Source organism: Phoca vitulina, unplaced genomic scaffold (genome assembly GCF_004348235.1).
Source record: "Phoca vitulina isolate PV1807 unplaced genomic scaffold, GSC_HSeal_1.0 scaffold50, whole genome shotgun sequence".
Classification (NCBI taxonomy): Eukaryota; Metazoa; Chordata; class Mammalia; order Carnivora; family Phocidae; genus Phoca; species Phoca vitulina.
The window spans coordinates 3,458,083-3,485,222 of NW_022589753.1; the positions used below are offsets into that span (position 1 = coordinate 3,458,083).

General features: G+C 56.1%; 1 protein-coding gene across 2 annotated transcripts in view; it reads right to left on the minus strand.

The window, feature by feature from the left end:
- The window catches only part of PHACTR3 (phosphatase and actin regulator 3), a 207,421-nt gene that overhangs the window by 14,935 nt on the left and 165,346 nt on the right, over nucleotides 1-27,140 (minus strand). For both annotated transcript variants that reach the window (XM_032387744.1, XM_032387745.1), the window contains exon 8: nucleotides 21,894-22,047. In XM_032387744.1, coding sequence (XP_032243635.1) covers nucleotides 21,894-22,047 — 154 coding nt within the window. The remainder of the gene's footprint in view (nucleotides 1-21,893; nucleotides 22,048-27,140) is intronic.

Below are 27,140 nucleotides of genomic sequence, written 5' to 3' on the forward strand. Positions count from 1 at the left end.
GGGGGTCTGAGCACGGACCCCACCCAAACCCCACTCCGGGGGGTCTGAGGACGGACCCCATCCCCAGCTTGCTGCTGCTGAGGGGTGTGTGTGGGGGTCTGGGGAAGTGTCCGACTGGTACCCCTCTCTCCAGAACCATGAGGCCCCAGGCTTCCATGAGGCCCATGAAACCCAACTCTGTGATGTGCTCCTGTGCTCGCCACCTCTCATTTGCCAGGGAAACTGAGTCACAGGAGTCAAACTCCAGGTCACCTGACCCCCATAAAAGGGCCACCTTCACCACACTCGCTGTACGTCCTCTTTGACCTGCAGCCGCTCTGTGGGTCGGGCTGTCCTGTCCACAGACAGCGAGGCCCGGCGCAGCCCTCTGGCTCACACCGCCTTGCCTGTCCCCGCGGCCCCGCTCTCACCCGCGGGACTCGCTCAGCCCGCCCTCTGCCTCAGACCCTATCACCCACCGATGAGCACCCTCTGCCAGAAAAACCACAGAACCCCCAACTGAGGTCCTCACAAACAGCTCACGAAACCCCAGAGAAGCCTCTGGAACCACGCTCTGTGGGCTGAGCCTTCCCGCCCTTCACTGGCCCGATTCCCTGGGGGAGACGGCTCCTTCTTCTGCAGAGCGCGGAGCCCCCGGGAAAGGGCCCTGCTGGGACTCAGCGACCGGCCCCGCACGCCTCCCTCCTCATGCGCCCTGTCCCCGTGCAGCTTGTGTCGGGGGCCCAGCCGCACACTTGCCCTCGCGTGCCCTGGCTCCCCACAGCCCCTGTGGCCTCGGCTCCCGCTCACCAGGCTTCCCGAGAAACCCCCCACCTGGTACATCCGACCCGATTCACTGGCCTAGAGAAGCCCTTTCGGGGCGCAGCAGCTGCTTCGAGGTGAAGGGGGAGCATCTCGACCCAGGTCCCTCCAGACCTTGAGTCCTGACCCCGCCACCCTCCAGCTCTGTGACGTGGGCAGCCCCCTGTGCCTTCTGAGCGGCACTTTTCTCCCCTGAAAACGGGAGGACGACCGCACCCGCCTCTCGGGGCTGCTGCTAACGGAGTGAACCGGCCCAGACGCCCGGAGCCCGGGGCCCGGCACACGGCAGGCCCAGGGCTGTGCCGGTTCCCCAACTGTCCCCGCACGGCGCTCAGGCTGCAGGGAATCGGGGGCGCAAAGGGACAGCAGGCCTGGCTCGGGGGGGATGTGGGTCAGAAACAGCATGCCCCAGCCTCATGCTTGGCCCCACTGCGTACCGGAGCCCCGAGCCCCTACTTCGTCCATGGCCGAGCTTCGAACACCGCTGACGTCACCGCAGTGCCAAGCAGCACTGAGAACCGATTCCTTCCAAGGAGGCAGAGTGCCTTTCTGGAAAGGGAAGCCTCCGCTGCCGAGCAGACAGCTTCACACCCACGGGCCGCCGGGCTATTCTGGGAGCTCCTTCCCGGGAACGCCGCGCCTGCCGCCCCCCCAGCCTGGAGCCACCAAGGCGCGCTGGCATCCCTGCCTGGGACGGATTCCCCCGGCAGGGCGGCGTCTCTGCAGTCGTTCCGCGGGGATTCCTCCTGCCACACGCAGGCCCGTGCCGCGCACCGGCTTTGGGGAGCTCCCACGGGGCGCTGTCGGGGCAGCAGACCCACGGGGGCTCGTGGGCCAGCCTGAGAGAGAGGGCCGGGGGGCGAGGCCACTTGAGGGGGTGACCCAAGGACCAGGCCACAGAAAGCAGGGACAGGCTGCGGGCTCTGAGGGGGTGGAGCCTTCCACGATGGGGAACAGCAGCTCCCCCAAACCTGAGCCCCGTGTCCTTGCAGTCATCCCACGTCGGTACCGTCCTGTGCTGTGGGGTCTGTGCCCAGCCCTAGGCCAAGGCGTCCATGGTTGAAGGAGGCGGGGGGAGTGGGGGGAGAAGAGGTGGGGAGGAGGCAAGACAGCAGGACTGTGCCAGGGACGGGAGCCCGAGGGACGGGAGCCCGAGGCCCGGGTGTGACCCAGCAGCGGTGCAGCCTGAGGTCAGCCGCTGCCCAAGCCCGGCAAGGCCACCCCCATGCCCCCACCCGCTGCCCACCACTGGGGAGATGGGGGCAGTGCGCGCACACCCAGGACGAGGCATGCAGCTGGCCTGTTAGGGACCCGAGTCTCCCAGGGGTGGGGCCTTCATCCACCTGGCCCCTTTCCTGCCCCTGACTTCCCACGGCCACGGCCTCTGGGTCAGCGCCTCCCGCAGGGCTGGCCACTCAGCCGGGGGTCCTGGGACATGCTAAGTCTCCCGGGGGCACTGGCAGCCGCTGTGGTGAGCGTGTGGAGCCCAAAGCCACCATCCCCCCAGGTCCCACTGAAGTAACAACCACGATCACAGGTCACTGTGTTACGTGCAGAACGGTGGAGGGCCACACGGCGGGAAACTCAGTGTTGGCCAGAGTGTAGACCAACAGTCCTCCACCCCCCTTTGGTGGGACCGTCAGCGCCGTCTACCAAGATTATAAATGCCCGTATCCTTTGACCCAACGATTCCAGCTCGAGGTGGGCAGTTTCTGAAGTGCTCTCACGGGCGCCGATGCGTTACAGCAAAATGCAGGGCAGAGGCTTTACGCCCACTTAGGGGCTGGACAAAGAAAGCAGTTGGCCGGCAACAGAACTCTGTGCAGACGTGGAAAAGGACAGGGTGCGTCTATGCTGGCCTTTATTGGAAGGCTCGTCTAGCTGGACTCTGGGAAGAATAGGCAGAAAAGTGAAGACAGAAAACGCAAAATCGTGTTGTGGTTAAAAATCTGGGCTCCAAATCTGGCCTCGGCTGGGATTCTAACTTCTCCACAAATCAGCTCCACAAACCTGCTCGTGAATTTCTCACTGCCTTTTGCTCAGTGAGAAGTGTCCACCTGGCAAGGCAACAGTCCCCAGGTGTTCATTCAATCCCTCATCCAGGTGCCACAGTGGAGGTATTTTGTAGATGTGATTACAGTCCACAATCAGGTGACTTTACAGAAAAGAGACTGTCCTGGACGCTCTGGGTGGGCCTGGTCTAATCAGTTGAAAGGCTTTGCAAGCTGGGCTCAGGCTCTCTGGTGAAGAAGGAATTCCGCCTGTGGACAGTGGCCTCTGCCCATGTCTGAGGGTCCCAGCCTTTCCTGATGGCCCGTGTCACGGATTCCAGACCTGCCTAGCCAGCCCCACAGTCACCCATGCCCACACCTTGCAATAAATCCCTTATTCTCCTAGCGTGTCTGTTTCCCTGGTGTCCGACCGACACCACCTCCTTGCCCATAAATGAGGTTGACAATACTATGGGAGAAGCTCTCTCCTGTGTCCCCACTCACCGACTCCGGATGCACCAACGCTCCCAATCCTGCAAGGCCAGGGCCCGGTGACCGTGCTCAGCCCGCAGCCGATGCTGCCCAGTCTGTTCTCAACGGTGAGCTCTGCGCCCATCGGGAACTGCTCCCTTTGTTCCCAAACCTATGTGTACCAGGTGTGCTTATTTTTGTGATTAGGTAATTTAATTAAGTTTTATGCACACTGATTAAATGCCTTAATATGGGTGTGAAAGGAAAATCCTGTGAGAACAGGGTTGAAGGCTTGGAGTCAGGAAAGTGAAGATGCTAAAAATAGTGCTGTCGGCCTAGTGTGGGGGAGGGAGCAAAAATGACGGGAGGGAATCGAAAATTCTGGGAGGATGCTGCACTTAGGTCCTTCCAAGCGCCTCCAAATGCTCACGCCCCTTCAAAGAAACCGACACTAGAAACCGCACTGGAGGCATCCCACCTCTGCGTCACGAAGAACTCCAGCGTAGGTCCCCCCTCAGTGGACTGTTCTCCATTCTCACCTGCGTGACTCGGGCTAGGAAAGCATTTAGAGCGAGAACAGGTCGTGTTTATAATTTCTGCTTTTAACCGGCTTTCTGATGCATTGCCGGGGTCTCGCCCTGTCCTGTCTCCCCCGGGGGCCTGGGAGCCGTGGGCAGGGGCTGCGGACATGGGCCCAACCTGGACGACGCAACACCAAGGCAGACGGAAACCAAAGCTCCACTTGAAACCCTCCTCCACCAGCCTCCACCCCAGAGGATTTCTACCGGACACGCGACTCCATCAATGCAGTCAGGAGCACCTGGCCCTCACAGCCCGGGGCGGGGAGGGGAGGGAGGAGTCGGGGACCGGGGGCAGCACCCCTGTACCTGGCACGCGGGGAGCACGTCCCGTGTCCCACCACCCGTGCTTCATGTCCCTGCACCTCTTACACACTCGCGTAGCTGACCGCCCTGCCGCCCGCCCTGTCCCCTCGTCCTGAAAGCACTGCCTCCATCCTTCCCCAGTCCCCGGAGCTCGGAGCAGAGGTGGCGCACAGAGTTGCTCAGGAAGTGTGTCCTTGAACTGAGAGGTCATCAGAGGGGGTAATCACTGAGGAAGGGACAACAGCAACTGTCCACGTCACCCCAGCTTCCTGCCACCTCCTGGCGCTGGACTGTACGTGCGGCACTCTCCTGAGCCCATGGGGCCTCCACGGAGACTCCTCGGGCCAGATTGCTTCAGAAGCTGCTGCTACCTAAGACGGAATGCTTCCATTCCCTCGTCCATCTGTTTGCTCGTTCCTTCCCCTCTCTCTTCATTCTATCTACACAACAAAATTAACTTGAACACCCACAATAGCACAGACTGCTAGTTTCCTGCCTGATCTCCAGCCTCCCTTCCTATGCAGCACCAGAAAGCTGATTGTGCTCAGGGCAGCCTCTTTCCTAGCCAAACCTGGCCACATGGAGGGGTTCTGACCAAAGATATGCCGAGGAGCCTCGGGGAAGAGCCGATTCAGCTGGGATGTATGCACCTTTGGGACTTAAATGTGATGTCTGGTGCTCCTGCAGCCATCTTAGACCATGGAGGATAAATGCCAGTGTGAGCGTAACTGAACAGGAAGACAGAAGGAACCTGGACTCTCAGTGACTTTGGAACAGTCATGACAGACCCAACAGTCTGCAACTATTCCATGAAGCAGAGTGGCTCTAGGCCCGGTGTTCAGAGCCAGCCTACCTGGGTCAGATCTCAACTAAGTGTCATCCTACTTGTGTGACTTTGAACATCTACCTAACTTCTCTGAGCCACCGTCCCCTTAGCTATAAAATACAACAAACATAGTACTTACATCTTGGGCTTCAGCGAATGCAGGCCAAGCAGAGTCCACGACACAGAACACAAGTTTAATAAACGTTACACGCTACCATGTCGTTGTTACAACCACAGCCACTACTCGCATGAGTTAAGCCCCGATTGCAGGTAGAGCAGGGCCAGGTGTACTCAGTCCCTGCAAATGCCAAGCAGGCAGGAACTACATACCCATTCCCTAGGCTCAGCCAGGTAATGTGATGTGCCCGTGCTCAGTCTCCAAGTCCCAGTCAGGGGACCTTTAAACCACCAGACCACCTGCTCCCCTGGTTTGGGATTCGTGTTCTATTGATACTGAAGGGGGTTGATGTCATTTTGCATTTTCTTACAAAACATGCTGTACTTCCTTGACAGATTTCCAAGCAACCAGGGAAAACAAAGAGCAGCTGACCCTGGGGCCAGCTCAAGGCTCCAGGCTCCCTACACAGTGATACAAACAAGGGAGCCTGAGTCCCACACACTGGTGCTCCCTGCAAACCATGAGCTCCACACAAAGACCAAAATTTATATTTATGTTCTCCAAAAATTAGATTTGTCAAACTTTTCCTGATTTGGAAGCTCTGTTTTCTGTTGCTTAGCTACCTCCGTCTAAAAGCAGAATGTGCAAGATCTACACCTTACAGACACCGCTCTGACCGGACCCCTTTGGCCTTGCCTGCTGCCCAGGCCTTACGGGACCGCGGAGCACCCTCCCTCCCGGGCAGAGGTCACGTCTTACCCTCCCCACAACACCCCACAGGACCTGCTCACAGCCCTGCCTCTAGCGTTCCTTTTGCAGTTTTGCAATCAGTCCTCAAGAGCGCCCTTATAAATGGGGGCATTCCTGACTTCGGAAGCTGCGTAATATTGGCGGCCAGCCCCTCACCACGGCGATGGTGCGGAGCTGCCAAGCTGACAGCCAAGAGGGTTTGGCAGGATAGAGTAGACCTGCCCTCCCGACATCTTGAGCTTTCTAAACAGAAAGAGAAGCAAAGCCCCAGGAACATGCCCGAGGCCCCTGGGACGGCTGGGAAGGACGTCAGGTAAATCTGCTTCCCCCCAAATGGAAGAAAGGCAGAGAGACTGCTAAGCAGGGTCTGTGATGTCCGTCCTCCCACACGCCCACCCCCCCATCTCTGCAGACAGGGCTCCTGCAGACAGGGAGGCCCCTGACCTGGCTGTGGGTGTGGGCTTCAGTCCCCTGGAAGATGGATGGAGCCCGGGGACATCAAGGGGCTGAGGCCAGCGTCCCCTAAGTGCTTCCTGTGCATGAGACTGGGCGTGTTAGTGACCCTGCCGAAGGTGACCATAATGAAGGCAGTGACGGAATGAGGATGGGTAACGGGGTGATGAAGACCCTGAGGAAGATGCTCAAGGTCTGATGAAGATGATGGTGAAGAAGATGGAGATGCTAACGCTGATGTTTGGGACCAGCCTGCACACACTGTCGCCCCGATCCTTGTGACAATAACGCGAACACGTGCAGCACCCATGGGGCCCCCGCCTGGCCCAGGGATCCGTATCGGGGAAGGTCTGCTCTGGTGGGAACAGAAACATTCTAGAACTGGCGATGGGGGCACACAATGGTACAAACACACAGAAAGCCGTGAATCGCGCACTTTGAAAAGGTGAACTGATCGGTACAGAAACTATATAGCTCAATAAACTGTTAAGACAAAAAGACAAACTCCCTATCCCTGTGGGAATCCTTATTTTTCCCCCGGTGTTTCCTCCCTGCCAGGCAGCTCTAGGCATCTCCTGTGTCCTGTCATAGGGCCTCCATTCTGCAGCCCCGCAGGATGGACTCTTCTGGAAGCACTCCCGTTTTATGGAGGAGGAAAGGGAGGTGCAGGCCAGGGAGGTGGCTGCCCGCGGTCACGCGGCTGGAAACCAGGACCCGGATGGCAGCCGAGGCCTTCTGGACAGAGCTCAGCCACACGGAGATGCCGTCCGCGATCCGGGTGAGCAGGGGTCCTACCCCAGCTCTCAGAGCGCCACTGCACCCCTGCCAGAGGAAGAGGAAGGTTCCACGGGCATCGCACGGAGCACTGGCGACTACCCTCTGGGCCTTGGCGCTTCTGCTGCCCACAGCCAGATTAGATCCAGGTGCGTTATTTCTCTATGGCAACTCTACAGTCGAAAATCCCCTACGCTCAGCACAAGCGAGAAGGAGCTTCTCAGAAAACAAGCACGCAAGGGATTTCATATCACAGGTGCAAAGAGGGGGCCCCAGGCCAAATATGGCCCACAAACGTGTTTTATGGGGTCTACACATTGCTTTTTTTAAAATGTGAATAGGCTGCCAACATTTAACTGAAGGAAAATGCACATAAAAATAAACATCCCCAGTTTCTCTTGAAAGATCCCAGCACACTGGTCCTGCATTCCGGAGGTGACATCCACGCTTTGCTGGATAGCAGCTGCCGCCTTCAGCAAGGACACGGACTCCACACCCGCCACAGATGCTGTCCGGCCCGTGTCCCTGTGGAGCACGAGGGCTGGGACTTCTCTGCGGAGTGAGCTGTGAAGACACAGTCTGACTCCCCCTCCGGAGAGTCAGGTGGTGAGTCTTTGTCACTGCAGGAAAACTCCACTCTTCCTCCTGAAAATGCTCAGGGAGCTTTTGGAGCAGCCCTGTCGTCCGCCGGCCTTCCGGGGATGGTGTGGGGGAGCGTGGGGGAGCTTGGGGGCTCCCACCCCAGGGCCCAAGGACCTGCAGCCCAGCTGAGGCCCAGTCTGGTCAGCTGAGCTGGGGGCAGCCCCGCAGCAGGACACGCATACAGACCACGGCGAGGACGCGCCCCGGGACAGAAGCACACTCCAAAATTAGGAATGCCCAGTGCGGCTATGAAGATGCACATGACCCACAGATACGCTTCTGAATGTGTTGGTTACCCATCAAACTGGTGAATGGAATCACTGCTTAAAGATGTCCAAAGACCCCACTACATAAAGGACGTCATTCATTCAATACATATTTACTTCGTGGAATCGGATTCTTACTGAATTGCAGCCTACCCACTCTGTGGGGTCCACCTTGATGTCCATCCATCCAACCATCCATCCATCCCAACCAACCATCCATCTACCCACCCACCTAACTACACAACCACTTAACCGTCCGTCCTTCTATCCATCTCTCTGTCTACCCACCCAGCCACATAACTATGCGTCCCTCCACAGCCCTCAGCTAAGCCCTCCAGCTACCCGTCCATTCAACAGTTGCTGGCTGGGAGCCTGTTTTATACCAGGCGGTAGGGCAGGCACTGGGGTTAAAGCATCAAGGAAACAGGGTCCTTCCCTTCTCTGCCTCGGTGGAGAATCACACGAGCAAATCAGTGGTCTTGAACCAGGGATGGCCCATGGCGCATTTCAGGGTGCTGTGATGGGGCTAAGGCAGTGGGTGCTGAGGACTCGGATCGGAGCTGAGCCGGGCAGGCTCAAGCTCATGCCCTCACTCAGCTACTCCCTGGCTATGGACAACTCTGAGCCTCAGTTTCCTCACAGGCGAAACGGAGATGGTGAGATCTATCACCTGGGCTTAGCTAACATGACATCATGAGGTCCTGAGCCCAGACAAGCAGCGGCTACACGGGTAAAATTCCAGTAATGTTTGCATGCCCAGGATACATAAAGCTTGCCTCAGATTCTTAAATCCATGACCTTAAAGGTTAATAATCATGGGCATGATGCTGCATTTTGCAAATTTGGGATTCACAGTGAAAAGGAAAGCCCATTATAGCTCCAAATTTATGTTCCCCACACAGCTGTGCTTCTTTCTTTTTGGTGAAGATGCCCAGCTGTTAAGTTTTTTTGTTTGTTTGTTTTTTATTTTGTTTTTTGTTTTGGGGGGGGTTTGGGGTTTTTTTGCTCAAGAGTGATCTTGGGCACAATGAGTTCTTTATGAATTTACTCATCCACCTTACTCCCTCCAATTTCTAAAAACTCCTTTGGAAACTGACCCATTGGCAGCTTCCGACACTGAGCCAATGAATGTGCTCTGATGCATCAGGGAGCTGAGCTCAGCTTCTCAGGATCCTTGCCGAGGGGTCAAGCTGGTGCTGGGAGAGTATTCTGCCACCAAGGGGTGGTCCTCAACCTGAGACCTCTCCTGATTGAGTCCTAGGTCAGCTGCTCAGACTCCCACCTCTGATGGATCAGGAGAGCTCAGGCCCAGCCAGCCCTCATTGGCATCTGAGGAAGATCATAGCCTTCCCCACAGCCCGATTCATCCAAACACAAACACTCAGCTCCTAATATGCCCAACCCCAAATCCCAAATTATTCAGCAAGGGCCAATAGCTTGAGCCCTGCAGGCTTTCAGAACACAGAAAAGTGGATTCCAAGTCCCCTGTATTTTGCTTTGCTTGCATTTCATGCTGCCCCATTTCCAGGAGATCAAGAGGCTTGCTCTGTCCCTGGAGGTCAGTGAAAAACTACTGACCACTTGCTCGCTCTCTGTGAAAGCAGCGTGACGTCAGAGGGAAGATACCTGGTACGAAATGAACCGACAGTAACGGGAAACACACAACCCTATGAAATACCATGCCGGTCCCTCAGTGTCCTTAATCCTGAGCTGGTGCTGCTCTTGACCACAACCGATCAGTTCAAAGCTGCCAGCAGAGGCTCCCCACGGGGTCTCCCCCGCTCCTGCGGGATCCCCGCGCGGTCTACACACCCCTTCTGCAAGCTCACCTGCACTCGTGGATTAACCACTGCTAAACGTGCCAGGAACCTGGATGTGCCAGGGGTCCCACCAAGGCTGTCCAGACCTGCACACAGAACCCCCTCCATGCATCTCCCTTCCTCCTTCCTGGGTCCCCTCCCTGGGGGGCAGAGCATCCAGATCCACCCTGGTGGGTGAGCTCCTCCAGCCCTCACCCTCTCCCCCAGTTCTGCTCCTCCCCTCCCGTGCTCTCAAGTCCACAGCCCTCCACCCCATGGCCCATGTGACAGTGTCCATCTCCTTGGCCACCAGCACCTGCAGGACCAGTGTCCACCCGCCCCAGCCTGCTCCCTGCACTCGACCCCCCATGTGTCGGCAGAGCGGTCTTCCTCAGATGCCCCTCACCCCACGGCGCTCCTGCTTGTGACCCCTCAGGGGTGGCCCGCCGCCTCTTGCAAAGACCAGACATCTCTGTTCACTGCTTAGCACCAACTTACTGAGCACCTACTGAATGCATCAGGGCACATCAGTGACCAGATAGGCAGGATCCCAGTGTCAGGGAGACGGACCCAGGAGAAACAAAAAAAGAGGCAATTTCAGACAGCAGGGTGATGAGGAAAACAATAGGACGATGTGATTGAAGAGTCAGGGAGAGTAAGGGGGCAGGGGTGGTCATGGCAGATCCCTCCGGGGAGGTGACCCTGAGCTAGGCCAGGGACAAGCAGAGGCAATTACCTGTGGATGGCGAGCATAGAAAGCCCACCCCTGGCCCTGCTGGGCCCACCACGGCCCTCCACAGCAACACCGCATCCCCACAGCCACGCTGGCTCTGGACTTGGTGCTTGTTAGCTGGGGCGGGGGGGGGGCGGGGGGGGGGGGGGGGGGGGGGGGCGCCCACCCGGGGCCCCCCTGTGCGCCCGCCTGCAGGTTAACGGACGCCCACGGGTCCATCAAAATCATGCTCCGAGCCACACACTCTCAGATGCCCGTCCCCACCCCTGCCTCCCTCCTGCCCAATCCCCTCTCCCTCCTAGACCCTGCAGCTCCATGGTGGGGGCACACGCCTGTCTTTGTGCATCTCAGAACAAGTCTTTTCATTCCTGCCCCCCAGACCCGGACGTTTCTGTACTTGGGGGCGAGCACTCCGCTGTGTCCACGGGCATTTGGAGCGGTTGGAAAAACCAGTCTGCAAAATGCTGGGCCTGCGAGTGATGCTCTAGGACTGATGCAGTGACAGGTGCTCGGAGCCCCCAGCCGCACGGGACACAGAGCAGAGTCCCAGGGCTGCCGCCGCTGAAGCAGACCGACTCAGCCCGGCCGAGGGGACGTTAGCTGCTGCGTTAACAGGACACGCGCCAGAAGCTCCAGCCGCATTAGGTCGGTAGCTTTCTATACCGTATGCAAGATGGGGGCAGGGCACCCTGGCATCGGGTGGGGAGACCCAGTGGCTGGGGGCAGGGGCTCCAGAACCTACCGTGCGCTGCTCACGAACTGTGAGATGCGGGGACACCACCACGCGGGCCCAGTTTCCTCATCTGCAAAGACAACAGTCCCGGCCCGGGACTTTGGTCAGGCCAGAAAAGCAATCGGCTCGGCGCGCCCCCAGCAGCCAGGGGCCAAGACCCTGCTGTTGCTCTTATTACCAGGAAATGGAGTCACGGACACGTGTGTGGAAGTGAGACTCGTGGGCCACGCAGGTTCAGGCACAACCCTGCCGTGGAACAAAGGCCCTGCTCACCCCGGCCGGCCTCGCAGCCTGAACTGCCGCTCACTGAGCACGTGCTGTCCCAGGCCCCAAGACAGAGCCGCCTCACCTCCCACACCTGTGGGATGGAGATGCCCGGCGCTCGGCTGGCACGCTCGGTCCTGCGCCTCATGCCCGTGGGTGCCGCGGGGCAGCTGTGCGGCAGTCTGCACCCACGGCGACGCCCTGTCCCCACGAGGCTGGGAGTCACAGCAGGTGTGCGGGCAAAGGTGAAGTGGGAAGACAGTGGCCAGGCTCTCGGGCCACGTGTGCTGTGGGCATCCCGAGTCCCTGTCACCTGCGCAGTCGCGGGGAGCAAGCACGGTTAGGGCCCCCAGGTGGTAGGGGGAGCAGACCGGGGGTTCATGACCTCCCCAGGGCCAGCGCGGTCCGGCTGCAGGCAGCCTGACTCTGGGCACCCTACCCCGGGGCCGGGCTGGATCCGGACCCCACCCAGCAGTGCGTCACCCACACCAAGTCATTAACATTTGCTCCGATCGGGGATCACGGTGCCGACCTTGTTGTGTTGACGGGAAGGATGGGTCAGGACAGTGCCCCCCACAGAAGCAGCCCGGCTGCCGTCGGAACCGGTGGGCACGCCCGTCCCTCTGCGCGGTCCTGACGGCAAAGAGGCCGGGAGACTTGGGGGGCCTACGGGTGCCTCGTCTGCTCCACAGCGGCCCCAGCAAAGCAGAACCTGCTGACGGCGGAATCATCGTGCTTCCTTGGGACCCAAAGTTAACCGTCACACATTCTTCTCCTCCGTCTTCCATCAGAACCTCCTGGAAGTGGAGTGTTCAGGGACAATGCACTTCACGCGGGCTGCTCACTCTGCAGAGGGGAGCGCGTGGGAGCCGCCGCCTCACCCGGCTGCGCGGGATTCTGCGGCTCCTTACTATTACTTAGGTCAGCACAGACGTGAGAGAGTCATGTTTTAAAGTAGTATTCTTTGAAAGTTCTGTTGTCATTTTACTTGGGGATGAAAAGTTCTTTGTTGTTACGAATTTCCGTGTCTGCAGTTCCTAATGAAGTCGAGAGCCTCCCATGGGTTTGTGTACCACCCTGGCTCCCTTCTCCCGAGCCACGCGCGCTCCAGGCTTGCTCACCCGCGCACCTGCTGGGGTCCGCCTGTGTTCCCTGACCAGGGGCCTCGCTCCCGAGTGATACGGACGTTGTCTAATTCAAGGTGCTTTTCCTCCTCCTGCTCTTCTTGCTTTTCTTCTCTTCCTGTTTCTGGAAATGTAGCTCATGACAATAATCCATAAAAAGGAAAACACGGACGTGTGAAAATGAGCCTTGTAGTTTTACTTTGAAAGTAAAGATCTTGAGGGAAACTCCCAGTCTGTTGACTGTGGGAGGAAGAGCCAAGCTAGCAGATGCGTCTGCTCCTTTGAGACGAGACATTACTAAAAACCAACATTTGAATTCTGTGTCACACTACGGAAACCCTTCTGACAGGATGCTAAAGTGGCATAATCTCATATTTGCTAAGAGGGTCTCCCTTAAAAAATATGTATTTTTACTTACTTTTTACAGTAAAATCTAGAAATAATTTTGAAACCATGTATAGAAAAATATATGCCATAGAGATAAAATGAAGAGTTGAGGAAATCCAGGCAAAGGGCATACAAGAGAAGGTCAAACGTGGACCCACACCCCAAATGATAAAACAGCTTTGCCACAGGTAGCAAGCTGCACACTTGGCTCTGAGCGTCCTGGTGGCCAAAGCAAAGAGGGAAACACAATTAATTACGAAGTGTACGTTCTCTCTCTCTTTTTTAAGTAGGTTCCACACCCAGCATGAAGCCCAACATGGGGCTTGAACTCACAACCCCGAGATCAAGACCTGAGCTGAGATCAAGAGTTGGACGCTTAACTGAGCCCCCCAGATGCCCCTAAAGTGTGCATTCTCCTTAAGATACTAATGGGCAGCTGTCATGCAGAACACAGTTTATTGGGATCCTGAAGCCTCAGAGAACAGTCTTCCCAGGGTCCTGAGGAAGAGACACAGTGCAACTCAGGGCAGCAGGGACACTTGAGGAAGAAGCGCCCTGTTAAAATAGAGATCCCTACTCAGGAGATCTGGAGCAGGGTCCAGGAATCTGTGTTTTCACAAAGCTCCCTAGTGATCCAGATGCACAGTCAGAGATGGGCACTGGTGTAACCAGAAGACCAGTTACCCACCCACGTTTCCTGCTGTGCACCCATGGGCAAGTGACTGCACTGTCCTGAGCCAATTTTCCTCATCTGAAAAATAGGACCATTGATATTAGCTACCCCAGAGAACCCTTGTGAGGCTTCAAGGGGAGAATATTCAAGAAGCACTCCACAGGAGGCTGGTACGGAAAAGACTCTGAATAAATGTTAGCAACGACCATTATATGACCGTCTTGCAGGATGCCTGTGGAACTGGAGCCGAGTTGCTCAGGATGAGCTGGGTTCCCACCCTGCAGGGTGGGGGGAATGGAGCGGCGCTTCTTCAATTGGCAAATATCTATCAATGCCCGGCTGCTGTGAGGAACCACCCCCCCGCCACAGGCAATGAAGTTTCACTCCTGCCCAAAAGACTGGCTTCATTTCCAGCAGTGAAAAGTCATTTATTTTTCTGGTTAGCCCACAAAAAAGAAAGGTTTCTGTATTTTTGAAATTCTGTGTCCATAGAACGGAGACCCCGCAAGGGACGCTCATCACCCTGAGGCTTCAGTGGACAGAAGGTACCAAAGCTGGTACTCAGGTCCAGGCGACCCCACGATAAAGTAGATGCCAATCTCCATCCCCATCCCTCAAAGCATCCAGCTTCTTCCTTCAAATTCTGCAGATTTCGAGGCGACCATGGCGGGTGGGGCAGTTGCATACCTCCCCCCCCCCCCCGGGAACCTGTGTTTCCATGGAGGCTGAGTGGTGGCAGACTGTTCTGGATACGGCTGAACAAAATGTACAAAGGGACAAGCTTGAGGATCATTTAACTCCTGTGTTAACATGCTGAGTACCAACTCCCAAAGGACATTAGTGAGCCTTAATCAGCTTCTCACGACGTGGCCCTGGAGTGGAGGGCCCCTAACGGAACAGTTACTAGGAAGTTCGTGCATCACCCGGGCCTCTGTCCAGGCGGATTGCACAGCAGCCACAAATAAGAACGAGCGAGAAGAGCAATCACATCGGCATTAACAACGATGCTGATGCTACCCTGCGACCTGCAGGCTTCACTGGCCTCCAGGTGAGTGTACGGGGGATGCTTGCCGAATCCTCCCGTGCAGGTGACCACTAACCTGCCCCCGGCCACGCGCCTACCAGCAGCAGGTCCATCCCCCTGAGTGTCTCCCGCCAGGAATGTGCTTTCTGTTCCTGCAAGGACTAACCGGGGGAAGGCGCTGCCCTGTCTCCATCTTACACCCGGGAGGAGACTCAGAGATGGCAGTGCTTTCCCCAGTTCCCACCGCCGTGACGGGGAGGCTGGGATCGAGCCCGCCTGCCACGTTTCCCCAGAGCCTGTGTCTGGCTGAGGGGCCCTTCCTGGACATCATGAACCCCCCACTACTCCACAGGGTGGGGGGACACTCTGCATCATCTCTGTCCCCCCACCCGGACAGGGACAGGAAGTACTCTGTGCCCAAGGGCCAGACGTGTTGCTGGAAGCCCCCGGATGCCCCCTGACAGAAGGAAGCCAGACCACGATGAGAAAACGCAAGGCCCTGAGATACATGAGGCAGAACTCTCCCAGAACGCTTCCCCTGGGCCCGGGCGTGGGGTTCCAGGGGACACACCTGGAACCATGGGACCCGTGGGACCCTGAGCAAGTCACTGAGCCTCTCCTAAAGGCTCAGTGTGCTCATCTGTAAAATGGAGATAAGAAGAGGGGGACATCGGAGGGGGAGACGAACCATGAGAGACGATGGGCTCTGAGAAACAAACTGAGGGTTCTAGAGGGGAGGGGGGTGGGGGGATGGGTTAGCCCGGTGATGGGTATTAAAGAGGGCACGTTCTGCATGGAGCACTGGGTGTTATACGCAAACAATGAATCATGGAACACTACATCAAAAACTAATGATGTAATGTATGGTGATTAACATAATAAAATAAAATTAAAAAAAAAATCAGAGGAGAAAAAAAAAAGAATACCTATTTTACCCAGTTCCTGCAAGGATTAAATTAAATGAGGGAAAGCAAGCAGAACTTACTGCACGGGGTCGGCCCTGAGAAGCGAAAGCTCCCAGGCATCCTTAATCGCCACGCCCTCTATGTGGTGCACAAGTCCACGGCTTTGGGCCTGATTTCCAGAATACGCCTACTGTGTGATACACGGGGGCTGTGGGTCCCTAACATGCTGCCTGACGCCAGGTGGACACGTTTCAGAGGTGCGCTGCCCGCCCATAGGGAGGGAGGCCTCTATCTTCACGGAGTCCCCAGACCCAGCACACGGAGCCGGGGACTGTGACCACTTCACCAATAGCCCTGGGAGTGCCCCTAAGATGAAGTCTTCAAGGTCTAGAAATTAAGGAAAATAAATCAAAACAAAAACAGCCAGCACACTGGAGGGGGGACCGGTGGATGGCGTGTTGCCATGGCAACCAGGGCTGAATTATTCAGCAAGTGCTAGCAGAAGACCCTGGAAGGAGGCAAAACAAAGACAAAGGGATCCAATTAAACCATTTCTGCGGGGAAACAAGTGGCTGACCCTCCGGGACACAACGTCTCAACTGCCACTCGGCAGCCCCAGAACTAGACCTGCTTTTCTGTTTTCACACCTGGTGATGAATGCTCAAGGAACTGCTCTTGTCCAAGGTCTAAAATTAATTATAGACTCAGCAAGTAATGGGCAAAACCCAGTCCAGGGCGTGTGTTTGGGGTACCTCTCCAGGCCCTCCAGAGCAATTCCTGGCCCCCACCTCTTCCCACCTCCTCTCTGCACTCACAGACAGGGGTGCGGGGGTCCCTGGACTTCTCTTACTCCAGGCATCCTCGTGATAATTTTGTCCTGTGTTTGAACTACATATACATCACTGTTCACTATTTTTCTTTTTTCTTTTTTAAAGATTTTATTTATTTATTTATTTGAGAGAGAGAGAGAATGAGAGAGAGAGAGCATGAGCGGGGGAGGGTCAGAGGGAGAAGCAGACTCCCTGCCGAGCAGGAAGCCTGATGTGGGACTCGATCCCGGGACTCCAGGGTCATGACTTGAGCCAAAGGCAGTCGCTTAACCAACTGAGCCACCAGGTGCCCTTTTCTCTTTTTTTTTAATAAAGATTTTTATTTATTTGAGAGAGAGAACAAGCACGAGCGGGCAGGAGGGGCAGAGAGAGAGGGAGAAGCAGACTCCCCGCCGAGCAGGGAGCCCGACGCGGGGCTCGATCCCAGGACCCTGAGACCATGACCTGAGCCGAAGGCAGACACTTCACTGACTGAGCCACCCAGGCGCCCCACTATTTTTCTCTTTAGATCAATTCACTTGATACTCTATTTTGAAAGAGAACTTTGTTTACCAAATAGAAAACCATTATCAGTTGGCAGAGCTAGAAGTCAGCTAAAAAATAATACGGTAAGTGAATATATTTTTTGCCTCTGGTAGGGAAGGATTTTTTGAAAAGGACACAAACGGCACGAACCCTCAAGTATGTTAGAGGTCGGCAAACTATGCCCTGTGCACCACTGCCTACGTTTGTCAATAAAGTTTTATTGGCACGCAGCCAGGCCTACTCATGCCACACGGGCTGCCTGGTGTGTTCGTGCTTTGAGAGTAGACTCGTGTTGTTACAACAGAGACTGTCGGGTCCACAAAACCGAAAATATTCACTCTCTGGCCCTTCACAGAGAAACCTGTGGATGCCCGAAGCATGATTAGTAATCCAGTGACCTTCCTGCACACAGGAAAGTGTGAACAAAATGAAAATACGAGCCCCCAAATTGAGAAAGGAATGGAAACCACAATTTCCAAAGTACACTCCTAAAATTATTAAGACAAAGAAGGCAGCAGGTTAAGTACGTGAAAAGAAGAAGAAACCAAGTAGCTGATAAACACAGAAAATGTTCGATCTCACTAGAAATGAGACAACACCAAACCTCCTGGGAGTGCACATCCCACCAACAAGACCAGCAACAAGGTACGCCAGGCTTGACTAATGAGCATATTCTCTTGGCCACAGTGACTGGCTCAGGGATGAGCATGTGACCCAAACCTGTCCAATTAGCCCCTTCTATCCCCTTGGTCAAGGTGATTGGTTCAGGAATGGGCTCCCATACAGATGTAAGCCTGGAGCTTCGGGGATTAGGATGTCCGAGTGACAGAGCCAGAGAATGAAGTCACACGGAGCACAACAGAGTCAAGAAACAGACCAACTCCTGTCAATGCCATGCAAGCACCTGGATCCAGCCATGCCTGGAGCACACCCAGATGCCGTAAGCCCCGGAGGGCAGAGAGTGCCTCCGCACTGTTTGCTCCGACGCCCCAGCACCCTGCACGGTGTCTGGCACGTCACGGTTCTTCAGAAGTAGCTGCTGAGGTGTGACTGCATGAGTAAGGCTTGTGCCCCAGTGACAAGAAAGGAGCAGTTTGCAAAGAAATGGAGGCAGAGAGGATCAAGACGGGTCGTTCCATCATGACTCCAGCATGCGGCAGGAGGCTCTATTCGTGGCACGCCCCTCTCCCCGCGGCTTCTCGTGTGAGCCTTAGAACACCCCGGTGGAGAGACAGGAAATCTCCTTTATCATAAAAACAGTATGTAAGTAGAACACAGGGCTCATGCTTCAGCAGCAACACTGACAGGAGAACGAAGGCTCGGTCCCTCAGGGGTCTACAGACCTGGAAGCTCTCGTCACAGCCCCCTGGACAGTGCTGCAGTTCGGGAAGCACAGACTGTCCTGTTCTTCACGTGACACGCTGGAACTGGAGCCCCGCGAGAGACGGGGCCCACCCGTGCTCAATAGCGGCTGGGACTATACCCCGAGGGCCGGATCCCCGCAGCCTGTGATCCACGGTGGGGTCCGGGAGCCTCACCTGCCTATGCAGGCTGTCAGGGCCACACCAAAGCATTAGCCATCCAAGTCCCACCGAGGTGGTGGCCCCACATCCCCACCCTCATCCCAGGATGTGGAGATCGTCCCCACCGCCTCCCTGGTCCTCAGTCTAACATTCCTCCCACTACACCAGTAACTCCCACCGCGGGGGGGGGGGGGGGGGGAAGGTGCACAAATTTCCCCTGCCCACCGTGGGTGAGGTCTGGGCACGTGGGTCCAGGTGGACACCCCACAGCCCCCGGAACACCTCCAGCACGGCTGGGGCCAGAGCGATGCCAGGAGTGCCCATGCGGCCATGCACGTGGCCGTCCCAGTGCCCAGGGAGAAAAGGCCTCCCGGCTGCACACACTGCGGCCAAGACGCCCCGCCCCCTCCTCTGGAGCTGCATGCACCTTGTGCTGCAGCATTAAAGGCTCTGACGTGTCCCATGGCAAACAGACCACTCTCGTAATGGTTCCCAGTGCCTGCCACGACTTTAGGAAATGCTGGTCCACACCCCTCTCTCCGGAGGGCCTCTGGGAGACCACGCCCTGCAGCAGGGGCTGACCCTGGTCTGGGGCTCCGTGTCCTGAACCTGTCCCCTCCCCTGCCCTGGGGCATCCATGCCTGTGCCCCGGCCTCCTCTCCTCTCTGTGACAGCTGAACCCCTCAGGGATTCACGCATCTGTTTCCCTCCCCCCTCCCTCCCGCGTGGGTTTCTTGAGCATCTTCCCTGGACCAAGCACCGGAGTGGGCGTCAGCCACACGGAAAGGGGTCTGAGGCCACTGCTGTTCTCCAGGAACTCTCGAGCTGACGGGAGTGACCTCCACGGCCCGGGGCTGTATCTCTAGCAACTGCCACAGTGCCCACCCCTCATACGAGTAAATTAAGTCCTTGCTGATTGACCAGATGAAGTGATAAATGCTTGACGGGTGTCACGATCTCATTGCAATCAGGCTAATATGGTCCAACACTGGGAGGTTCCCTCAGCATGCATTATCAGGCAACTGGTTAAGATGTTCTGGTCTCAGGTTTGGATGGGGCTCATGGATCTGTATTATAAGAAGCTTCCCCACGGGGTTCCCGAGCCCCAGGTCAGCACCAGGCACCTCCGCCACACAGCTCTGAGCCGATGCAGGAAGTGGACCCGGCTCCCAGAGGTCAGCAGCCCAGCCTCGAGCACCTGCCGCATGACAGGGGCTCTGCAACACGCCTTCCTTACGGGATCTCCCTGAAACAGACAATGACCTTGGAAGGTTAGCACCCCACTTTACAGATGAGAAAACCAAGACCCGGGGGAGGGGGATAAGGTCACCCAGCGCATCAGCAGAGAGCAGAATTCGAATGCAGGTCTGCATGATTCCAAGTCCTTAAGACACTGGCTCGGCGTCCCAGTGGCCTGCAGTAACATGTGCCATGCTGAACCGCCCCCCCCCCACCCCCCCGCCGTGGGCCTGGCAGCTGGTCTCATCCCCATTTTACAGGCGAGAAAACCGAGGTTCAGAGACAGCACCCAGCGTCTGGGCTTCACCCACGCACGCTCCCTGCCCTCCACCCCGAAAACACTCAGTAAAGGATTTCAGTGGAAGGTGGGTACCCTGGGGTGCATGCTCCCCAACACAGAGCAGAAACAAGGGTTGGTCCACTTGAACACAGAGCCCTGGGCCTCAGGCAGAGGAAGGACTTCCTGGAGAAGTCCAAGGTGACCTTCAGATCAGTGCGTGTTGACCAGCATGGATTCTGTCCCCCGGGGGCCACTCAACAATGACTGGAGACACTGTAGCTTGTCACAGCTGGGCGGGTGGGGAGACAAGAGGAGTATCTTTCGGGTGGAAGCCAGTTTGCTGCTGAACGTCCCACCAAGCGGACAGCCCCACCACAGAGTTCTCTGGCCCCAAAGATCAAGAGTGCCGAGGCTGGGAGATCCTGAGACCTTCGCTACTGCACGTGTGGCCCACAGACCAGCAGGAACGGCATCCCCGGGAGCTCGTCTAACACGCAGACCCTCAGGCCTCGCTGCAGACCTGCTTCATCAGAATCTGCATTTTCCCATGGTCGCTGTAGGTGACCTGGGTGCAGGGGACAGTGAGAAGTGTGGGTCAAGGGCAAATCAAGGGTGGGGCCCAGGGACAGCTGGTCCAGCTCGTCATCAGAAGATTGTCTCTTCCTGCTCTGCAGGACCAGCTTTGGGGTTTAAAGAGGGAATGGGTGGGCTGGAGGGGATCCAGGACACTGTCCCTTCAGCCCAGCCCAGCCGATACGCCACAGGTGCCCGAGGAAGGTCGGGGAGATGGCAACATGCGGGTGGCTGAGCGCAGCACTGGGTGCCTGAAAGCCCATTAATATTTCCTCTCCGATACCCACATACAAATCTTGGGGCTACGATCGGGCCCCTCTCTTTGGGAGGATCGGAAGAAGCAGAGGCCTACCCTGCTGGAGGAGCCTGACTCCCAACAAAGCCCTTTAGTTCAAGCTCAGCTCTGGGCTGGCTCCGTGGCAGGGGACGCTGGTGAGAGCTGGAAGGCCCAGCGGCTCTGGGTTCTGGACCCCCGTGACCCCAGTTCCTGGAAAGCAACCTAGAGTCAGCCAGCACTTGAAACCGCCACATTGTCCCAGTCCCACCCTGTCCTCCTTACAAAGCATCCTGTCGCAGGCCACACAACGATCCCAACAGACCTCAGCCGCAGAGACCCACAGCTGCACGCGTGCTGGCCCGTAACCCAGGGCATCTCCAGCCGGCCAACCCCGGGGACCGCCGAGGGGACCCTTGGGAGCAGAAGGTGCTCACTCACGGCTCTGGGGCACAGCCAGGTGGCAGATGGGCTCAACTTGGTGCACACACTGTGCCCCCAATATAGATTTACAGCTTTTCTTGAACAACTTAGAAGATCTGGCAATACCGAATGCAATTCTTGCAGGAAAATGATCAGGTGGGACTCTCCCCCATGCCCTGGACACCGACAAAGCACGTCCTCCCCACTCTGTCACTGTCTCTCCCCACAGCGACCCCCTTCACTCCTGCAGGCGCCGGCCTGGCCGCTATAGACCAGAGCTTCTCCACTGGGGGGCTGGGGATGTGCTCCCCTCCCCGGGGGCATTTGGAAACGTGTGGCAACAGTTCTGATTGTCACAGGAGGATGTCACACGTAGAGACCCAGCTTGCTCAGCAAGCCCCGACTCAGCACCCGACGGCGCACGGGACAGCCCCCACGACAAAGCACTGTCCCATCCCAAGTGCGGACAGTGGCGAGGTGAGAAGCCACCGTCAGAGCCCCGTGTGGGGGCCCTGAGACAGCGCGGCCCCGGGAAGGCAGGGCCTCCGAGGGGCTCGGGCTGTCCGGTGGGACGCAGCCTCCGCCTGTGGGGACGTGCCACTACTCACTTGGAGAGTTTCATCTCAATCTGCTGCCGGATTTCCTGTCTCTCTTCATCAGTCCTCCTGGGGAAAATATTCCTGTCTTCCAATTCCTGCTTGCTGGGCCGATTCCTCAGCTTCACCGCCAAGAGCTCCTTCTTGCATTTCCTTGGCAGTGTTCCTGAGTGCCACCAAAGAGGGGGAGAGAAGGGGAGAAAACACGTGTTAGTCAACCGCTGGCTGGTTGATCTAGCCACCCACCTGTTGCAGGAAGGCTTCGGCATCAGAGGCATGGGGTACCTTTGTCAGCTTGGGGTGCCTTCCAGAGGGAACGTGGGCAACACTGGGACAAAGGGATGTCACCACCCATGGGCCACGCCTTCCACGGGTGGGCGATCGATCACACATCCCAGGCCTCCAGGGATGGTCCTGGTCAACACCTGTTGCCCCGGGGTGATTATTAATGGCACCCAGGTTTTCTTCTGAGTGTGGACCATGACTTACAGTTTACTTCCCACATGGCAGCCCCCTCCTCTCCCCCTTCCCCACATGGTCCACGCTCCCTGCTGACCACTACTCTCTGGCCACATGGGTCTTCTTTGAGTCCCTAGAACATCCCACCTCAGGGCCACTGCTGCCGGTCTGCCCTCCGCCTGCCACCCTGCTCTGCTAGACCGTCTACGGCCGGCCCTGTCGCCACAGCCAGCCTTGAACCTTCCTGAGGAGGCCCGACGGGGCTCCAAACACCAGCACACCACACCATTAATCCCCCCCGTATCTCATCTCTTCCCTGTCAGTTACTTTATTCCGTCTCCTGCACGAGACTAAGTTCAATGTCAGTCTGCCCTCCCGGGCCCCAGATCCATGCTGATGCAGCACGTTCCCAATGAATACTGTTGAATGAAGGAATGGGGGGGCTGACTCAGGGTCTCCAGGCTGAGGCTGATCTTTATTTCCACACATGTCTAGGATCAGCTGAGTGAAATCAGGGTGCGAGTAAGACCTCAGAGAATGGAATGTCTAAATTAAGAGAAGTGGGGTTTGGCGGTGTTCACGAGCAGAGAAGGATCATTCATTACTGGGCTAGGAAATGGAGGTGTTCTGGTTCGTTGAGCTTTCTGAATGAGACTCCCCACCTGCCCTGGCGAGTAACTGCGAAGTACAATGCAGGGTGTGTGGTTTTGTAGCTCTATTGGGACACAGGTTTCAATCCTGGGGCTCAAACCATCATCCAACGTGGACACTCCCGTGGGTGGAAGGAAAGGTTATTTCTCAAAAAAAATGACTCCTGAAGACAGCCAAGGTCCAGTGTCGAAGATGGGACGCAAAGCGAGAAATGAGTCTAATAACGTGATAGTTCAACAGAAGTTTGGGATAAAGTGAGACACAAAAATTGGGGCTCAGCTGAGGTTTGAATTTCTAATATGTGCTTGTTTGCTGTGTGTTTTATAGAGACAGAGAAAAATAATGACTCCACAAACCATATCAGCAAGGGCTCCAGCCTGAATTTATTTTAATAGCTTTATAAATGACTAGAGCCCTATATTTATAGGATCATAAAAAGCCTGAAGGAGTCACATGCGTTTCCCGTTAGTCTTTACTGTGTGTTCTGGGGGAAATTGAAAGCTATGGTGGCATTCATGAGTTAAGGGAGTCTCGAAGGTCTCGGGACAAATCCTTCGTGAATGTCAAGGGTCTAATACATGGCAAGGAGGGATTGCCATTTTCGGAGAACCAGAATGTGCTCAACCATGAAACGGCCCTGAATGCAGTTTAATCTTTTTAGCTTTTGATAACGAAAGTCTTTTAAGCCCATTGCAAATGTCTTGGGTTTCTTATTACAAACTTTAATCATATTTGTTCTTCACTGAGAAAAAGCTCCCCTCATCAGAGATTTCCAGATGTAAATGAGAACTCCCTCCGCGCTGGGAACAAGTGGTTCTCCCAGCCTCCCAGGCACAGCCCACGCACACAGTAGGGCCACCACAAAAACTTATGGGATCACTTCGGGTCTTCTCCAGAGTGTCAGCACATTACTAGGTTTTGTTACTGAAAAGTCAAAAAAGGAAATTTCCAGACAAATAGCTTAAAATGAGCCTTTTCATAGATTTGACCGGCACGCGCACCTGACCATCAGCACCAGTGGGACTGAGCACACGTCCCAGAGTGCAGGGGCTAACACGGAGCAGGAGGTGAAGCTGGGAAACAGCGGCCGCGAGACCTTTCTGTCCAGACTGTGGGAAGCGGGCCAGCTTCCCTCCCCAGGTGCCCCGGGACACACCTATGTTCCTGTGTTCTGACCCAGAAATCCCATTTCCAGGAGTCTGCCTCCCAAAACAAGTGGGACGAGCACATAAAAGCACATAAAAAGGTGTTCATCCAGCATCATCGATGAAAGTAAGAAATTACACACAACCGAGAAATCCAAGACAGCACCTGTCAGATTGCAGTGCATCGTACTACTGGACCGTGGCAAGCCCATCGGAAACGGTGGTGTGCGAGCTACTGAGCGCCAAGAAGACACTCACGGGATGCTTGCAACATTTGTAACCGCAGCTTTTACGGAAGTACGTACGGCGTCTATAGAAATACACTCGTGTATGAGCAGGTGTCTAATTTTGCAAATATACCTGGTGTTACAAATCGGCACAGAAATTTCAGGAACTGATCACTTTATGCATTCATTTGCTCTTCTGTATTATATCTTCTATCACATAGTTCCCTTATATGAAAATAGATAATTATTTAAAGAGAAAGAACAATGCTGAGCGACATCGGCAAACACGCTGGAAAATTCTCTCCTCCGTAAAAGCAACAAGACAACTGGCAAAAATGTTCAGGATCCACTTTTTCGGGACTCTGTAAATGCAACACAGGGAACATTTATCCAAGTAAAAGAGGCTGAGTCTCTGTAAGGAAGTTTCACCCTGTCCGGCACCAGGCCCCTCCTCCTCCAGCCCTGCGGTAGCCCTGAACTCCAAGAGTTTGCATTCTCCATGAAGACCAGCCGCCTGGCAGTCCCCGGAGGGTGCAGCCAGGCCTGGTTCCCCAGGAACTGCCATCCTCCGACCCGTCTGCGGGCTCCCCAGACGCCCCCACGTGCAAGGCTGGCTGCGCCGGACCCGATCAGAGCTCGCCCAGCCCAAAATGTCTTTCCCTGGGTGCATTTGTTGAAAACTCTATTGTCTTTCCAAGGCCAAGACTCTCATGGACCTTCAGACCAGTCCTGCTCAATAGCCTATGGAGTTCTGTATTGGCAAAAGCCAATAAAAAAAATCAACGCATAGGCCAAAATATTAAGTAAATTAGAAGTGAAAGCCTGATGTTGCCACATCCAGTCCAACACCAGCGAACGCTGGGGGTGCCTGTCCAATGCGCAGCTGACAGGCAGGGCGCAGGAGGTAGATGGGGTGATGCGGCTACCTCTCCCCAGGCACCAGAGTGGCGCCGACAGCCACCGAGGGGCAGAACCAGGGCTCCAGCTCAGCCAGCAGGAGGCAGCCTTGCACGCACCCTGCTCACTGACGCCCCAGCCCGTGTGGTACCCCCAGCATCCCCCAGGCCCCTGTCTCGTCAGCTCCCATTACCCACCCCAGCGAAGCAAAGGAGGCTCTTGGAGAACTTCAGGCTGTCAGTCACTCCCTTTTTTGTGAGAGGCTCCCTTCTCTTTCCCCACAAGCCCCCGCACCAGTCTGGCGTCCTCCCACCTCGAAGGCTGCAGCTCAGTCTCCTTCACTGGTTCCTTGTCATCTCCCCAGCTCTACATGTTGGGGTGCCCCGGGACTCAATCCTCAGACTCCTCTGTCCACACCTGCTTCCCACATGACCGCCTCTGTCCCATGAGACCCTCCAGCCCCACTACTAATGGCTCGGGATTTCCCCAGGCAGCCACACTGGGGGCTTCTTTTCCTGCACTCCAGACTTGCTTACCTGCTGCCTTCAGGATGTCCCCACCTGGGTCCCTACCGGGCATCTCAAACGTAGCACGTTCACAACCGAGCACCTGCTCTCCCGCTGAAGCCCAGCCAGGCTGAGCGACATTCACGGATCTGCTCAGGGCGGCCGGGCCCCGGCTATGCCCAGCACCCAAGTGAGGGCCCTGTGGTGTGTGCGGCTGAGCCTGCTCAGGCGAGGGAGGGAAAGGGGCAAATAAGCACCTATAATGACCAGAAATACAGGACGTGTGCCTTCTACGTGTGCATGCTCCCAGCATACCCGAGCTGCCTGTCTGCCTGGCTCCTTCCCTAACTGCAGTCACGGCATGAGCTGGGGACGTTTTCACTCACAGAGAAAAACAAACCTGCCGGGCTCATCCATGGGGAGGACGGTTCCTTGTTCAATGTTTCCCACACACAAATTCAGAAGGTGCCTGCTGACTTACACAGCACCAGAGAATAAGCCACAGAGGAAAGGGGCGCAAGGTAGAGCTCAGGAAAGGCTTCCTGGAGGGGGCGGGATCTGAGCTGGGACCTGAAAGCGGCCCCCCACCCCACCCGGGGACATGTGGTCCCAGAAGCTAGCTTCACTCCATAGGAGGAATGTGCCGGGGAGATCTGCCTCAGCCTCCGAAGTAAAAGTGACGGCGTGGACTTCCGCTTCTGGCCAAGACGGAAAATGGAGACTGGCTCTTCCTCCCAAAAAGAAAACAAAACGAAGTCAAGCTACACGAAACGATGGTGAAGGTGCTGGAAAGCACAATGATCCTGGTGGGACAGGAACCAGATAAAGTGAGCCCTACGAATGCCCCGCTTCTGCCTCCCCACCTCCCAGTCTCTGGGCTGGGGACCCGGGGGGAGGAACTGGGAGGAGCCTGGAACATGCCTGAGTTGAGAAGGTGAAGGGGGAGACCAAGGACCCCTGAGTCTGCCGCATGGAACTGGGGGGCAGGGGGCCGCCCAGATGCAGAACCGAAGATCTGGATTTTAGCAGAGGCTGGATTTAAACCTAAGTAAGAATTGCACTCAGTGCAAATAGTCTGAATACCCTCCTTAAAGGCAGAAATGCTCAGAATGGATAACAAAGCAGGACCAAACTAGATGCTGCCTACAGAACATACATGTTGAATGCAAAGACTTAAACAGCCTAGAAGTAGCAGCGGAATGATGCAGCGCTCTAAGCCTGACCACAGGAAGGCTGAAGGGCCACGTGAATAGCAGACACGGTTGGTTTCCCAGCCAAGAAGCCCATCAGGGATAAAGGGATGATCTGAGTGATAAAGGGGCAACTTCATCAGGAGGATGGAACAATGCTAAGTATTTACGAAACTGGCAAGAG